A 17,815-nucleotide genomic window follows, 5' to 3' on the forward strand; every position below is an offset into this window, starting at 1 on the left:
CCGGGAACCCGCGGCGATCCGTCGACGATACAGGATCTCTACGCGGCCAGGGTCCGCGCGCGGGACTCCTCGTAACGTGGATCAGGATAATCTAGAGGCACGTGGCGCGCACGCGGAGGTGTCGTCGTTTTTGTCAGCCAGAGAGAGAGAGAGAGAGGGAGAGAGAGAGAACGAGAGAGCGATAGAGAACTTAGAGAGATCGAGCGAAAGAGTGAGAGAGAGAGAGAGAGACAGAGAGTGGGAGAGAAAGGGACATTGAGAGAGAGAGAGAGAGGCAGATAGAGAGAGGGGCAGAGAGTAAATAGATATTAGAACGGATAGATAATAGATAGGAGGCAAGAGGGAGGAACAAGGTGGAAGAACGAGAAGAAGGGAGGAGAAGGACTAGGGCGGAGGGGGGCGGCGCGGAAAGGTAGAGAGGTGGCAGAGGGACAGAGAGCGAGAGGGGGTGGGAGGGAGAGGACGATAGACAGGGAGGAAACGCGCGGATCGCGAGGACGAACGCCGTGGAAGACAGAGGAGAGGCGAGAGAAGGATCGTCGCCGTGTGTTGTCTCGTTCGTTTCGTTTCTTCCAAGAACAATACACTCACGGGGAGAAGGACGGAGGAACAAGCGACAGCCACGAACCAGACGACGAGGAGGAAGCGGGACATGCTGGAGCCACGCTGGAGACCCGTCCAGGTAGAGACTGCACTCACTACACCCCCGCAACACTTGTTCCGTCTTCTGCACTCTGACACCCGATGCCTGATTGACCGCCTGCCTGACTTACCGCCTACCTGTCTGTCAATGCTCGAGCTCGATCGTATCGGTTGCATCCGCGTCATCTCTCTCTCTCTCTCTCTCTGCATCTCTCTGCATCTCTCTCTATCTCTCTCTCTCTCTCTCTATGCCTCCCTGTCCGCCGCTCTCTCAGTCGCGCCGCGTTCGAGTCTGTCTCTTTGTCTCGTCATTCTCCGCCGCTTGCTTCATTCACCGTTCTTTGCGTTCCTCTTACTCAATGATGATCGCCACGTGCCATCGGCGAGTCCCTTTTGCACGCTGCCAGACCGCCGTTCCCTTTCCCTCCGGCTCTCTTTCTCCCTCCTATCTCTGGCTTCCTTTTTTTTCAATCATTCGCGTCCGCTTTCCGGCGACGTTCGCTTGCTTCCCCGTTTGCCGGCGCATGTTGCTCTTGTTGCGCTCGTCTTCCGAAGAGGATCGCGTCGCGAAAATCCCGCGCGCCGATGCACAGGTGCGGCCCCGAATGCCAGGGGTTAAGGGGACAGTTGCAGCTGCCACGAGAGAACCCCCGGGCTGGCCGTTTCCGGCGCGATATTCGCCGGCTTTGGAACTAGAGTAATCGCCGCGGAAATACTTTGGCGAGGGGGGAGGGGATCTAGAACCGCGTGGAAATCGACGTTGCGACGGACGCGCGTTGACTTCTGTTTTTCTTTTCTTCTTCTTCTTTTTTTAAAGCGCAATAATAAGAGTCCGGCAACGCGTTTTCTTCGGCGTTATCGCGCGGCCCGCGTGTACGTGTCTCTTTAGGATAAATTGTGGCGTTGCCGCGCGATCCCCTGATTGATCTTACGTTGAGCGGGCCCGAGTGATATTCGTGGAAATGACACTTTAACGATCCTGACAAGACAAATAGCCCCGCCGGACAAGCGGAATGGTTAGTCAAATAAATCTCGCTACACGGTTCCAAGATTAACTACGTTCGAGTAACTAAATGCGTAACCTGACTTAGTACAGAAATCTTTCCGGCAAAACGCATTTTTTCTAAAAATAATCTTGGCAGTGGCACACACCGGGGCTGCTTTGACGATGGCTGGAGCCCCGAATGATATAATACGGCGATATGAATCATTATGTTATTGGCCCGGCTATTTCAACAACTTACCGGCGAATATCTCGTTCGTGTAAACAGTAATCTCTGCCATTTGTATCGTTCAGGGCTCATCATTAATAAATGCACGCCGCCGGGCTCTATTACGATCTAAAACCAGGAGACGTTGACGGCTGGCCTATCCGCCGAGCACCGGCAAAGATGTACGATACAGTTTATAATATCCGAGCCCGGACAGCTGTACCCGCTGTGTCCGGCTTTCAATTCTCGATTTAGTTGAATTTCGTTTCGATTGATCGCCGCGCTTCCATTTGTTTCGCAGCGGTTCTTAATGTTCCGGATTAAAATTATTCGACGCCGAGCTGTGACATTGAAATCGTGCACGCGCGACTCGAATTAATCCTCGATTCTAGTTTGCATCGAATGACTCTGTCGATTTCCTCCGTTGTAGAAACATTATTCGATTTGTTTTGCATAGATCGACAGAAATTCCTAATATGTTGTTTTCATCGACTTCCGAACGATTCTTCCCTGTGGGAACTCGTAAAATCGTATGTTGGCGTCGTTGGTCACTAGCTTCGAGCTAGAGAGCATTCCATAAACGAACGCAATTGCAACGTTGTAAGAGCTGCGAGTTTCTTCGGCCGTTCATAAAAAAATACCAGCCTCTTGGATAAAGCAGTAAGACACCTGGTGATTTTCTAAAAAATTCCCTTGCATATTTCAAGCATCCGAAATTTAACCCGCCGCACCGAGAGCTATTTCAGCCCCGAATCGAAAATAGTTTCACCGACCTACGATATTTCCATTTTATTAATGATACAACGGTCGCACTTTCGGCAGCGCTTCGGAATCTAAACTCGATAAGGCAACGATTATTTCGGAACGCGATGCGCGGCAAGTTTTCGCGGTGCCTCGAGTGGCGCGGGGCCCGAAGAACCGACGGAACGATTAAAAGAATCGGCGTCTGGGTGCCGCGCGTCGGCGTGTCCGCACAGAAAATTCGTATTCCAAGGGAAGATTCATAAGTAGAATTGTATTTATCCGGGGATTCGTGTAGGAGCCGGAAGACAGCATCCAGTGTACTCGGCGCGGTAATGGTAGTGGCGCATCAATCGAGAAACGGGGCGCGTTACCTGGGAATAGAGGCGATTTTTCTCGGCGGGATATAGTCGATGGTAGTGGAGGCAGCTATGGGGGGATGATGGTGTACGGGCGGCGTGGGTACGAGACTGCAGAAGTCCCGGGGTGTAGTAGGTGGAACAACGCAGAGACGGAGGCGGTGCTACCCTACTTGGGGGCGTTAAAGAAGTAGGTGGGGTTGGCCACCCCCGCGCGTCAACCCTTGCACCCCGCGTCTCCGAAAGCCCCTGTGGATCGCCCGGTTCCTTTCGATCCCATATTCGCCAATCAGCCGGTCCTGCTTCTTCCGGATATCTTTGCTCCTTGTCCCCCGGCCTCTCGGCCGCGCCGCGGGAGCCATCTGCTTCTCGGATTCTCTCTGGCCACGGCGCGGCGTCCGCTGTGAGAAAGAGATTTCGTCAAAATTCGAGGGCCTTCGGCTGTCGGACAGCCGGCTGTAGAACAGGTTGCCGCACCGGCGACGAGGATCGTCGCGGTGTCCGGGGCGGAGAGCCATCCGACCGAAAGTGCCTAAGTGCTCGATAGATACGACACGTGTACTCGGTCCCGGCTTGTTTCGACCCGGTCGAAATCGATTCCCGTGTTGTCTCCGGTGGTGTCCAAGTGCGCGGCTACCCGACGGGCCATCGTCGGCGTCGGGGCATTACCTGGCAGCGGTTCCGAGCCGCTGTCACGCCTTCCTCGCGCGTTCGCTAGCGTGCGATCAGGCCGAAGGGTGTTGCTTGTCAATCGCGGTGTACACTTCGCATGGTACCTGCTAGACTACCCTCCCTCCTTGCCTCTCCCTCTCTTCTCTCTCTCTCTCTCTCGCTCTCGTTCTCTCTTTCGAGACCATCTTCTCGCCTCTTCTTCTGCCACTTCAGACGCAGCCGATGCACACACATACAACCGTATGCGCGCGCTTGTTTCATGGCTTTGCATAGCGGGAGCGGCGAGGCCCTCTCTCTCTCTCGCTCTCTCTCGCTCTCTCTCGCTCTCTACGTGTGTATGCAGCTCCGGCTACGATGAAGATACATACGGTACAGTGTACCAACACAGTTCTGCCACTATAACCCCCGTTTTCGCGCTTGCTTGGCACGGCACAGCATCCCTCTTCGGCTACTTCCGGCCAGACCAGGCTCCGCCCACTTTTATATTAATCACGTCTTGGTTCGCTCTCCTGGCTTCTGTTCTCCATCTTTCTTCCCCAGTGAGCGATTTCCTACCGTGGACGCCTGGGAACCACACCTTTGCCCGTTGGCTTATTCATGCTCCTCCAGCTTTGTGACGCGATGCTTTCCTAGAAATACCGAACGTTCAGAAGCGTTTGGACGCTTACACCTCCGAGGATCGGTTATGAAATGTATCGATGCACCGTTCGGACAATGCCCATTGTTTACGGTGCACCGGCGCGCCGTCCTCTGCGTACACAAAAACCGGGAAACTTTCGTGCGCCTCGCAATTGTGGAAAAATCAGGTGTTTCCGCACCGCGGTCACTTTTACGCAGCTTTTGCTTCGTCTCCTCGGCGCTGTACATGGTTATCGAGTCTCGACTGTTTCGTTACTTTGTATCTGTACGCTTTGTTATCGTTGCGAACGTTTTTCCAGTTTGTGCACGATCTCGGGAAACCATGTTTTCGCGCGACAGAGAATTCGCGCGACTCTTTCGCATCGTATTCGGAGTGCGACGGGCAGATCTTTCTGTTAAAAAATCTGTTAAAAGTCACGAGACTCGATTATTCACGTTAATATCAATTAATATCCGCTCGGTCGCGAGTAGATCGGAAAAGTTATATTCGATCGAATAGTTGAAGCAGGTTCGAACGCGAAGGGTCAATTGCGTGATACCTCGTTTTTTTGCGGTGGATAAAACACGCAGCCCGGCGTTCGTTCAGGTATCGCGGTGTCGAAAAATTTATGGACAATGCGGAGCGTATAATAGTGATTGCAGGCCTATAATGCGTTCCCGTGGTTGTACCGTTGCGCGTGGGCGGTAGGTCCGATAGGTATCGATATCTATGACGTCGGAAAACCGGTCGATCCGCTGTTGTATCCTTAATTGTGTACCTTATTTGCGCGCGGGCTGTTTGCGAAGGTTACAGATTTTCTGCGATGGATCTTCGAGAGGGGTGGCTCGCGCTGCAGGGTAGTTTGTAACCCGTTGATTTTTTTTCCTTTTCATCAGGCCGGGGTGGTAGGGCGGCAGCGGCGCGATATTTCACGAATCGTCGTGTCCTCGACGGCTCGAGAGGAGCCGCGAAACAAAAAGAAGAGAAAGGCGAGAGAGAGTGATTCGCGGCGGTCCGTGTAGGTGACTGCGACATTCGTGCGTTGGTAACACGGCTGCGCCCGGGTAATGAATAATAACCAGTTATTATTGCCAGGTCGAGCAATAAACACGCAGCTCACAAACACACGAGCCCGGTCTCTCTCTCTCTCTCCCCCTCTCGCTTTCTCTCCCGCCCCGCAATAAGGGTTGTCACGCATAGGCACGACATTTGTTTCCCGGGCGCGTCGAGTGTGCACGTTACGAGCACCACCTTTTTACAGATATTGGCTCCATTGTTACACGTTGTGTATCGCGACTGCTCCTACGCCACTTTCGCGAACCGCCGATCCCCGTGCAACCGTCTGTCATCCGTCACAGCCACTTCAACGCCACTCCGCATTGTCGTCGACGATTCTTCAATTCCTTCGATCCGCGGGCTTTTTCATCGAACTCCGAGCAGTCCTTGGATCCATTCGATCTGCCATCGCGGTGTCTGGCTCGTTTCAAACCCGTCGGCCCGCATCGATAACAATCCGTTCGTTCGACTCGAATCTAGCAGCGAGCTTCCCACCAACCGTTCGCAGAGACTTCGTTCGCGAACGGCGAACAGTCGCTAAGATCTACCGGAATTTAGCAGTCGAACCCGATCCGGATTTACCTTAGACACACGGTCCGACTCGAATCTAATACGCGCGCCGCTTCGAATTAGCTCGGGGCTAAATCGGTCCTGATCGAAACGCGAGTCGAACCTGACTCTGACCTAGCTCGAACCTAAACTCGATCACGGCAGAGGCCTGAACCCGGACCTACATCGAGACCAACCCTGGCCTGCTCCATTAACAGGCTCCTCGATGACTCTGCTGCGTCAGAGAGGACTCTGGTCATCTTTTTCTTTAATTAGAATCTTGGAAGAAAGATAATCTGACAAGCTCGATTCATTGACATGCGATATTACCAACAACCGAGGCTTGTTTCCGACTTTACAATCTTCGAAATTATAGCAAGAGACGCGCAGATATGTTTTCTGTATCGAAGCAAGCATTTGTCATAGAAACGACTGAAAACCTAAACAGCGTCGTCGCTTTCATAAAACCGGACATATCGGCCGCTTTCGCTGGGTAGATTCAGCGTTCAAAGAGGAAATACAAATCCGTTTCTCACGATTGACTTGACCCACTTGCATGATTAGCGCGTGCTCGCGCTAATCTATTCCGCATAGAAACAACTTCATCGAAAAATGCTCGAAAGCGTCGTGCCGTTTGTGTATCGCGAAAGAGAAGAGTGGAAACAATTCATTAGTGCGATAACAGCAAGCCAGCTTTTTACATTATTATGTTTCATTCTTCCCGGCTATGGGAATGGGCTAATCGGGACTACTGCGTTCTGAACGACCGTGCAATTTGATGTTTCCCGGAGATTCCCGTGAGCGATTGAAGATACAAACAAATCGCAGATCCCGTAAATTTGCAACGCGAAACAAATTTTCGCTGATTCATGAAAGAGACGAGCAGAATTCTGCGAGGAAAAACGTCGCGAGTTACGAGTTGTTTTCGAGATTGCATAATTTTTTTTTACAGTCCACAGTATTTGTTCTCGCGACGTTTCTTCCGATAAACACGTGAATCCTGCATGCCGCAGTTCGATCAACGCAGTTCGCCTAGATTTTTCGAAGTCGCGGCTCGCCGCGTTTCTCCTCGCAGCCGCGGAATTCCGCGCGCGAGTAGACGCCAAGAGCGCGAAGAATCGGAAAATCCGCGGACAGCTGGAAAGAAGGAAGCGCGGGTGTAACTGGTTACACAGTTGATTGTTTCGATCACGATAGACGCGAACGGTAGCTTATTGTTTGTGACACGGTCGGTCCGCGGCGTTGACAAGCGCTCGAATTCCTAGAGGCTGGTTCATTTTGTCCGGATAATACGCATTCCATGTCATTCGGCTGGCCCGTGTACGGCAATGCATCATCGCCCCCGCGACGGGTATTTGTCAATAGAAACAGGCATCGACGCCGCAACTGCGGCAAGTATACGTCAATATACATAACGACCGCCTGTTGACTTGTTACGTTGTCGAGTACCGCCGATGATTCGATGATTTGCCGATCCATGACTGCTCCGTGTCAAATATGCCCCCACGGTTGTTCTCGTAGCCGCGTTAACACGGGAACGCCGGCGGCCGTTCATTTGCTATCGGCGCACTAACGCGCGTCGTTACATTAAATTATCATCCTGCGATTGTGATGTACCGACCGTTTGCACGGGGACTCGTTATAACAAGATCATGGCGTCGCCTCGACGACAATTTCCCAGATATCACCGCGTCATGAATTATTCCGCTGACCGTCAGCCTGTCAATTGAAAAGCGAATCGTTTCGACGAGGCCAGAATTTAGGTCGATTCCTCGGTCTGTCACCGAAAGAAATCCCTTCGGCTACAGGCCTCTCTCTCTCTCTCTCTCTCTCTCTCTCTCTCTCTCTCTCTCTGTACACGACGCCGTTTCCACCATTGCGTCACCACGACAAATCGAACTGCAGAAAAATAAATGCTTGTTGTTAAATGTCTCTGCGGCGACAGAGCATGCAGTTTCGCTGCACTCTTCCAGACACTGCGATCTTTCGCCTGTAATTCCTCTAGGCGGATGCCATAATTTTTGTTTCTCGCGTGTCTACATTTAATTCTTAAAGTTCGATAACGCACGAATTAAATTTTGCTTCGATTTAGGAGCAATTAATAGCGATAGACTTCGGTACGAAATCTTCGTCACGAATCGTTAATTACGAATTCGTGTGCAATGTAGAAATGTTCTTCACGAATTTCGCAAACCAGGATTTTGGTGAAACATGTCATTTTTGCAATCGAGGTTTCTCAGCGATTTATTCGAGACCGTTGACTAATTAAATTCTGTTAAAACGTTGATTAAGCCCTCGAGCCGGTGATTAAATTTTTGAGAATTCTATTATATTTTGATTGCAGTATGTCTATATCTGTATTCTAAAAGATAAGAAGGTTTCGCGAATTTTTTAATTGCGAACGTATACCAACAAAGCGCGAATTATTCGTCGCACGTATTCGTGTTCTATTATATTTATATAATGACATTTTTATACACACGTGGCAACCAATGTGCGCTCGACGGGTTAAGAAATATACAAAGCAACAGTTTTCGCTTCGAGCTCGCCGACGAACGACGGGTTCAATTGAAAAACCGCATCGAATATTTGAGCGCGGACTGTCAGAGATCGCGTGTCCCTAATATTTATGGCGAGCGTCGTGCTCGCAGGGATTGGCAGGGCTCGTGCTCGTGTTGCGCAACAGTTTTGCAACCGGATCGCACAGAATTTCCTAGTTTCTTTGCCTTGGTGGCCGGAAAAAGCTGGGCGAGCCCTCGCTCATTGACGAGGGGGTGGCCGTTGTTGCGGCGCGGCGGGGTAGGAGGGCGAAAGTCGCGGAATCGCAGCGCACAAAGAGCGTTTCGGGTTCCCTGTGGGACACGCGGAGGAACGATTCGCGGGGACACAGCCTCCGAAAAAAAGCCGATCATTATCCACTCGTTCCGCATTGGTCGCGTTAGCCGACGCAGCCTCGTTCGCAGAGCGGCGCTCGCCTCCGCTATAATAGAGATTCCGCGCGGTGCCGGGGACACGCTGGCGGATCGAGTCGACGTATTAAAACCGTTTCGTGTGTTTGAGCTCGTGATCCATCGCGTATCAATTATTACGCAGATTTGTACACAAAGGGGGACGGCCGGTCGCAACGGCCTGACATAAACCGCAATAATCGTCTGCATCCAGTGTCTTGTAATTCGAATCGCGGTCCCTCCGCCGCGTCCGCGATTCGTCGACGGCTGTTTTTGTTAAGGACAATCGAACGTGTCGATGGCTCCGACGAGTTTTCCGTCGTCGCGACTGCTGCCGACGGAATTCAAGCCCCGAAATATTCGGGCTTGTTGCATCGGCGCGAATGACGGCAGCTATTTTCTTTCTTTCTTATAGAGAGAGGTTTACGAAATTTACAAACTTTTTATTGATGTGCGAACTGGTTGTTCTTTGCGGAGATATCGCGGCAAGGTATTTGTACTTAAATTAGTTGGGGTTCGTTCTAAGACATTGACATATTATTTGATTATTTATTACTTTGTCTGTAGAATTATTTGTCCGAACAAGTCTTGTACACACTTGATCTTATGTAAAATACGTACGTCTCCTATCGAACAAGAAAAATGAGCCGGATAAGAATAATAATAATAGCGCAACAGTAATAGTACAATACAAAATAATAGCTAGAGCACACGAGTAAGAGTATACAATAAGAAGGATAAGAAGGATTGCAACTGGAAGTCGGTAGAATAATCGCCGTGAAGTAGTAACGATTCGCGTGTCGGCAAGTTCTGTTAACAGGGGCCTAAACAGGAAGCTCGGCAGGGCTGTCGCTTCAGTGAAAAGAGTCGATCATCGGCAGACCATGCCGCATTGGTTGCGATGTATCTCGTTGCGACGGCGGCGCGGCGGCGTGACATAATAGAACCGACGTCGCGATCCGTAGTGAACTGCGAGCGACGGCGCATCAAAATGTAGATCGGTCTTGTTTGAATTCGCGGTTCTATCATGAATCAATTACCGGGCAGATTCGCGTACACGAACGCGCGGCGCGGATCGCGGACGGAAGCCGAGCTGGAATCGTCGGCTCGCACTTACTCGTCTCTCGCTCGCTCGCACGCTCGCGCGAACGAGAAGGAGCATAAAGTGGGATACGCAAACAGTCGGGAACACGGCGTGTTCACCTGCGTGTTCCTGCTCTCGTCCAGAGCTACGGTCCTCCTCCCTGCTGCCGTGGAAACGCACCCCCGTCCCCGATTGCCCCTTTTTTCGTCAGACATTCGCCGCGATAATCGCGCGCCATCCAACTTCGGCCATTCGACGGAACGACGCAAGTTGCCCGGGCTTGTCTGCCGACGAACGGACACACTCTGTCGCTTAGATCACCTTCATCCACCATCCGCAGGGCCGGAAACGCTGCCCACCCTGCGCGCAGACCTCTTATTAAACATTTAATCATGAGTTTCGAATTTTCTTCGCGACCGAAACGCCGGCACTTCGTTCTCCCTTCTCTCTCTCTCTCTCTCTCTCTCCGACGAAATTCTGATGGGCTCTGCTCGATGGACTCGTTGATAAATCTGCCAGGACCTGTAATAATCCGCTATTTTTGCCGTGGATTCCTTCTTGGACTTTCCGCCGATCGGTGGCATCCGACAGGAAAATCAGGCCACGGTGGAAATATTTCTTTGATAAGCGGATTTGGATGACACGTTTTCAGAGTAATTTCGGTCACACACGTGGACGATACGCTTTTTCAGAAATATCAGACGAGCCATCGTTGATTCTTTTCAAAAATTCTGGCAGTTCTCTGAGGCTTCGTCCGAACAGCTCCAGGTGACAGCAGCAGTCGCTGCAACAAATTTTGCTTTGCCTTTGGAACTCCCTTTTCAGGCCCGCGAACTTTCCACGAGGATGTTCCATTCGCGAACACGTCAAAGGCTGTGCTAAACGAATACTCCGCCGACACTGAAAGTCGATCGGTCGAAAGATCCTTAAGGTCCCTGCAGCTTGTTCGCATCCGACAAAAAGTAGCTTACCGAAATGGTTTGTTTAACGACCTCATTTCGATGGCACGCTTCGAGTGCCATTTCAGTCGCACACGGACGATCGTTCTCCAGAGGTATCGGATTACCTATTAGTTGAACAAATTCTTTAGAAAGTCTGAGACGGTTAAAGGTCGAAGGAGAACTGTGACCTCGTCAGACATTCCCGCCGATCTTCCAAAGCGTTCAATTACGTTTAATCCGAAAAAACCTCGAGTTCTCGAAGATTACGGTAACTCGAACGTCTCCGGCAGCTAGTCGAATCTCCGGGCAACGTGTCGGTGGCCGAAAATAATCGGCGAATCGGTTTTCTACGGACACATTTTCGCGGCTCCGGATGGGCATAAAAGTTTCTCGCGCGTTCGGTCCGTTCGAGACCGTGCGCGCCTCTCATAATGCATAGATTGTCAAGACTGAATGGTTGCGTAACACGTCCAAGCGGAGTACCGAAATCTAATTTGACCGAGTCAAAGCTAACGAAGAGTTGTTTTCGCGTGGAAGTGTATTTATAACGGGCGGGTGCCAGCTTCAGACCCGGACGGGTTAACTCTTTCTTGGTCGGATCCTGGCCGCCTTTGATGATCCCGACGTACCGGAATACGCGTCCGAGACGATTCGTGAAGGGAATCAATTAATAGTTTCGCGGAATCGGCATGACTGATGGGGATAGGCGATATTTTTCTGGATTCCGTGAGCACGCGGGGGGGAGAAGGGGGCCGCTCAGAAGATGGCACGTGTGTTTGCGCCGCGCGCGCACAATCGTGTCAGCGAGCCAGACGGCCGACGATATCATCGCCGCGGCTGATAAGGGCACATTCATCGCAGGAATAAATAACTACCGGCAGTCTGGAAAAATTGACTGCAACCTAAACTGCCTTATCTTCGCCGGCTCTAATTGGACGCCGCGGATAACAATCAAAGCGTACCGTTGTTTACGACCGTGTCGGGGACAATTAAGAACTACTTCGATCCAGTTCTAGCTTGGACGCCTTATCGATCATCGGTTCGCCGGTGACACTCGCGTGGATCGAGCCGCTTTCGAAGGGAAATCGGAATTTCGTGCGAGCTAGCTGGGTCGCGTGGATCGCGAGAGGATCGGGAGAGGATCGCGAGAGGATCGCGAGAGGATCGTCAGTTTTCGCGCGAACCGGGGCCGTGATGCCGCATCGCGGCGTTCAATCGAAGAAACATAATTCCCATCGCGATACCCACGCAGTTCACTTTAAATTCCTCGCGGCGAGAGCCGGCTTATCAGTTCCACGACACCGTCTGTCTGTTGTTGGAAGAGCTTGAAGAAGCTCGGCGAACACGGTGGCCGACCCGCGTTCCAGTTTTCCACGATCGACGATCCGCTGCTGCGATCCGGCGTTGTTCCTTCTGCTTCCGATCTTACCTCGCGTTTCCACGAGAGCGTCGGATCGACGAACGGACAGTTTTTCGCGAGCACGCGAGTGAAACCAGTGACCGTGTATTCGCCGTTCGTCCCGAGAAAGTTCGCGAGCCGCTTGGCCCGGGACACCGCAAAACTGGATAAGCTTAGGCTTCTTATGACTTGCATCCTCGTGTTCGCGAGCTCGACCGTGCAGAAGCTACAAATGTGTTTCGTCATCGGCTGGCGCGAGGGCGGCATAAAAATTCCTAATTTGTGAACGCTGGCGGCTGGCAAGGTTTGTCGAGAGAGTTCTTTTTTTTCTTTTAGTCTTCGTTTTCGGCTCGCGAAGTCGCCCGTGAAAGGTCGAAGACGCGGAACGGCGTCGATGAAGAAAATCATTTGGACGGGAAGGCACTCCCCACGGCGCTGCTTTCTGCATCGTCTCCTTATCTTGTTTGCACGATGCTGTTTTACTGCAGATAACTGCACCATGCGCTCATTATACAACCGGCCGATTATTTACCTGCTTCGTTTCTCTCGATTTCACAACCGTCGCGAAACATTTAGCAATCGCTCGCTACGGAGCGTTCCGATTCTACCGTAACGAACTCCGCGCGGAGGATGCTTTAAATCCGGCCACGGTTTATTTTACACTGTCTTCTCGTTAATCCCTTAAGAACCACCCCGGGTAATATTAAACTCGCCGCGTACGAACCGTGTACTTCGGGCCCGTAACATTATTTCAGTCGTCTCCGCGGCTTCTCCGATGTTTAATTACGCAAAATGATGTCCGATCGAGATAAAGATCCGCCGATAAGTCGTATCTCGAGACGAGCGTGCGTGTTCCATGGCAAAATATAATTTCGCGGTTGTGAATTCGCTTATATCGGTCTTCGAAGGGGGGGGGGGGAGTTATGAAACAGATGAGCCTTTCTATAATTCAGCAAATTTTTCGGAGATCTCTCGACTAAGTCCTGCTACAAACAGTATTATCTGCGGCTGTGATAAACCCGCAGATAAAATCACGTTACGTATTATACCCTCAAAAAATGCTTGCATATCTAATTCCTCGAATCGTAAATTTTTCATTAGCCGGGGTGTACAGAGCGTGCTGCTACGGAGGATAGAATTTTCTCTGCGGGAAAGTCAACGTCTGATCATGACTCGACGATTCTACTTCGTTCTTGGAAACGTTTCATTCGTTTTCCTACGATATACGAATTATCATCGTTCCGAGAGGATCTTTTGCGATTCATAGTAATTTATTTAGTTGTTATTGCTTCGTTCGTTAACGGCCGTTCAGTCGACGTGACGTTAGACGATGTGGAAACAAAAGAACAATGACGATCGAAGATCACTTTCTTATTATTCTCGAATCACAATTTCCTTATACTTCGCTTCTCACTATGATGCAGAAAGATCCCCGATAAATATGCGGCGACTAAACCGTGGATTTTTTTATCTTATAAGAACAGTGAGCAAAATGAAATATAAAACATTGAAAACATTGTAGAAACTAATCGCATCGAAGTTCTACCAACGATTTGACTAACAATGACGTCACAAGGACGTCGAGAGTAGACTGCGAATCTTATGCAATTCATTGTCAAAATTAGTAGATGAAATTTAAAACGCAGGAAGAATTCTAAAAATTTAACATTCTTTATGTACTATTTTCAGCTTATTAAATTGATTAAAGAGAGAAAGGAATTCCTATTGGGCTATTGTTTACTGCAATTGATAGAGCACAAATCTTTATTTCGCATAAAGATCCGCAGTCCGGTCATGATCTCCGAATGTCAGTCTCTTTTCTGCGTTACGTCACAAACAGACGACGGCAACTTCGCCATTTCGAGTGCATTCTAAAGTAACATAAACGTCGCGCGTACAGAGAATCGGTCGAAACTGGACGGTATGTTTCGATTCGGATGGCGAAACAAATCAGGTGATAATCCACTCATCCAGCTACTCGTTCAATAATAATTAAAACTACAGCATAGAAGATGCACAATTGTCGCGAACACCTGTAAGAAACAGTTCCTCGGTACAGCGGAGCAACGAAAAATTGCTGAAAAATCGCGTCGCTTTCGATCGACGATCGAGGGAAGAGGTTGGGCATAAAATTCCGCAGGATCGGCGGCCGCGGGAGCTCGACGCTCCGAAGGACGTGTTCCGTCGGCGTTGATGCTCGGCAGGCCGGGCTCGTGTCAGGAGTAGTGCGCGGTAGAAAGAGACTGTAGGAAGATGACATAATCCCACTCGCGCAATTTGCGAAACAGATTTACGCGTGGGACGGGCTCCAGCGCGGGCATTTATGATAATGTGTCGCGCGGTTTACTGGTCGCGACTCTCCCGACGTTTGCGCCGCGCGGAACACGGCGCGGTGCGGCGCGGCGCGGCGCGGTGTAACGTTGCATGTACACCACGCCGTGCACGTATAAATTCGCGTGCGATCCCGAATGTGTTGGTCGGTCGTCCACGGACACGCGGGTACACGCTAGTCGGTGTCGCAGAGAGGAGAGCGCAGAGAGACGAGCCTCTGACGCGGCGCGTTGGCGCGTGTGCGAAGCGGGATCGCGAGCGCACGCACGCACGCACGCACTCACGCACGAGAGACCCCGCACACAAAGAAAGGGAGGCTGTCCGCTCGCGAATCCTATTTAACGCTGTCCCTGATGCCCGGGTCTGACGCACACGGGCGCGGGCGCGGGCGCGGACGCACGCACGTGCACGCTGCACGATGCACGATGCACTGCCTCCCCCCTCCGGGCCCCCCGGTGCACGCGGCGGGGCAGAGCGGGCGACCGGGATAATCGTGCAAGACGATTGGTAGCTTCCTGTCGGTCACGTGACCGGCCTGCATCGCGGGACGACGGCGGTGCATGGGGCTGCAGAGGATGACATTCGTTGCACTCACCCAGTGCCGTTAAGTAGCTGGATAGGATGCGCCGCTCCTCTTCGCGTCTCTCCGCGCCGCTCCGCTCCGCGCCGCGCGGATTAATGGTTACGGATACATCTTGGATGCGCCGTTTGGATGATTTGTCGGCTTTTATCGCGACCGGTCGGCCCTTTCGCGGGAGCTGCCCGCGTTTTTCGACCGGCCGAAAGCTCGACCCGGCCAAACAACCGTTCGGGAATTAATGATACCTGCCTCGGTGGATGTACCGTGTTATTTATGTCATAAATTCGTCGGGCCGGGCCGAGCCGCGCGCAACCGAGCCCGCGTATTAAATTATTGGGGATACATTTTAAGAGAATAATTTAGAGCGACGATGTGTCCCCTTCCGTGCCAATTCTCGGCCCGGCACTCGTCGTCCGCTTACCAGAGAGCCGCCTGTACTTTCCTCGATTTATCGGTGTATTCACCGGCCACGCGGACGCGCCAAACGATTTTTCCCCTAGATCCTGCCGGCGTCGATCGACGATCCACCTCTCGACCAGACTCTCCGGATAACTCTCGGACCACGCGGATTCTTCGAGCGTTCTCGCACGCCGAACGGAGATCGTTGCGAAAATGACTTCTTCGATCGGCGATGCTTTGCTTCGCGAATGCACTTTGGCTACCCCGTTTCATGAGAATACTTCGCACAATTTGCGTTCGTCATCGGATAGACGGTAATCTCCTCTGGCGATCAGCGATGACCTATCCGAATTTATTACCGAACCGGGTAATTATTTTCCGGCGGTGTCGTCGAAATGCCATGCAGCTAACGCTCGGGGACCTAGTTGACGAAAATATAATCGAATGCAGTTGGTTCGTAAATTTATTCAGCAATTTTTTCCACAGATTTCTTTAGCTATTCCTTTCGGACGCGTTGGTTGTTCCGCGGAGCTCGATGGAATCTGTGGAAATCTCAATTAATCGTGCGAAACGATAAAAATAAAACGAACAATAAAATGGTGTTAAAGAAACGCTTCGATGAACAACAGCGATTTTTAGAAGTACATGCTACCTATAGGCGAATCGCTGCAAATCGCGGGCACGGAAAAAAAATGTGTGCCAAGCTATTTACTCCGGCGGTTAATTATCGGTCGGATCGGTTTTTATTTTCTAATTTAATATCAATGTCCGCGGAGATAATTTATTAGCGACGTTCGATAGCGATCGGAAATCGGCTTCGAGTGGCGTTCCCCTTTCACCTGTTCGAGGCGTTTCGCGAGGCACCGGCGGTATCGCTATCGTAACGGTATCATCGTCGGCAACGGAGGGAATATAGAAAAAAAAAGAAGCAGAGATTAGCCTAGGCCGGCGATGCCCCGCAATATCGCGCCGTCTATTTTGTAATAGAAACAACGGAAGAGCCTAATTCCGCGAGGCTGCTCTCGTCCTCCTCGCCATTAGATGCGCGGATACATGTCGGCGCGCATGATGCCATTCCTATCTACCTATACTTACTTACCTAGCTACCTACCTACCTAATTATACCGAGTGGTCCACTCGAAGCGATAAGCGATTTACATACCGAACGACGCGATGGATTTACCGCTCGGGCTGTGTACGACGTGGGTATACTTGACTCTCCGCGGCGCGACGCTGCCACCAACTTCGCTCCATTTTACTACTATTCCGGGAAGTCAGCGAAAGAATAACCGGCCTACGAAACTGCTGTACAACCTCTTGCACAAGCCGTACGAACGAACGCGCGCACCGCCAACTCTGCGAAATGCATCCTCGTTCTGCAAACAAGAATTCCGCAAATGGCGTGCGCGCGCACGTTCTTTTTTTCTCTTTTGCCGGGATACACTTCGCGAAGTTTTACCTATTTCTGCATATTACGGATTCTTCCGGCATTCATCGTTCTCGTGTTATTATTAGAATCTCGGTTCTGCATCTGTCGCAACACACGGCAGCCACTTAGGAACGTCTTCCTCCGAACCCTTCACGCTCGAAGCCGTTTTAACTCGAAATACAAAACGAGGACGTTTCTCTTTTTCGTTATTTTAACGCAGTATCAAGCTGGTATGTAGATTATTCTGCGACTTGATTTACAGTAACGTTTGCAATACGATGCGAAGATATTGCATCGACGAGTTGCATTCTTTTAGGAAGGAGTATGCGGATATTGTAGGCGGATATTGTGGACATTTGTTTCAAGCTACAGTATTGCTATTTTTCGTACGAATTTTCTTATCGGATGCATATTGAAATTGAACCTGTTTGTTCGTAGAACATTTGCGAACGAATGAAGAGTGCGATATTGCGAACATTGTATCGAACAACCGCAATTTTTAGCGGCGCCTCGGAGCCGCCGGCAATGTGCAAAGGATTAATTTCCGAGTCTAATAATCCGTCCTCGTCCTGAGCTAGTCGTGACCGAGTAAACAAGAACTGTCTTGGATGTTTAATCACGTGAAAAATAGTGGTCTGTTTATGCAGATTGCTAGCTTCGCTGAGCATGCCAAGACGATCAAAGTCGAGGAATATAATTAAGCGATCTGTTTCGTTGTCCTACGTTATTCAAATGCATCTGGATAGCAGCGGATCAACGGTGACAAGTAAACAGCTTTAATTATGAACGACGGAACAGTGGCATCGGACGGAAAGCATTTGGAACCGGGCTCGCCCTAGTGCACCAGTGGGGCAC

General features: G+C 50.9%; 1 protein-coding gene across 13 annotated transcripts in view; it reads left to right on the forward strand.

Annotated features, from left to right (window-relative positions):
* Positions 1 to 444: 444 nt before the first annotated feature.
* Positions 445 to 17,815, forward strand: part of FoxP (forkhead box transcription factor P) — a 335,444-nt gene continuing 318,073 nt past the window's right edge. For 6 of the 13 annotated variants that reach the window (XM_033467566.2, XM_033467551.2, XM_033467552.2 and 3 more), the window contains exon 1: positions 445 to 682. Coding sequence is in view for 11 of the 13 variants with exons in the window: in XM_033467551.2 (XP_033323442.2) it covers positions 653 to 682 (30 nt within the window). In the remaining 2 variants the exon portion in view is untranslated. Of the gene's footprint in view, positions 683 to 12,141; positions 12,526 to 17,815 lie in introns of those variants that run through there. The other 7 variants (XM_033467557.2, XM_033467558.2, XM_033467561.2 and 4 more) reach the window with 3 other exon arrangements.

This window comes from Megalopta genalis, chromosome 4 (assembly GCF_051020955.1).
Source record: "Megalopta genalis isolate 19385.01 chromosome 4, iyMegGena1_principal, whole genome shotgun sequence".
NCBI lineage: Eukaryota > Metazoa > Arthropoda > Insecta > Hymenoptera > Halictidae > Megalopta > Megalopta genalis.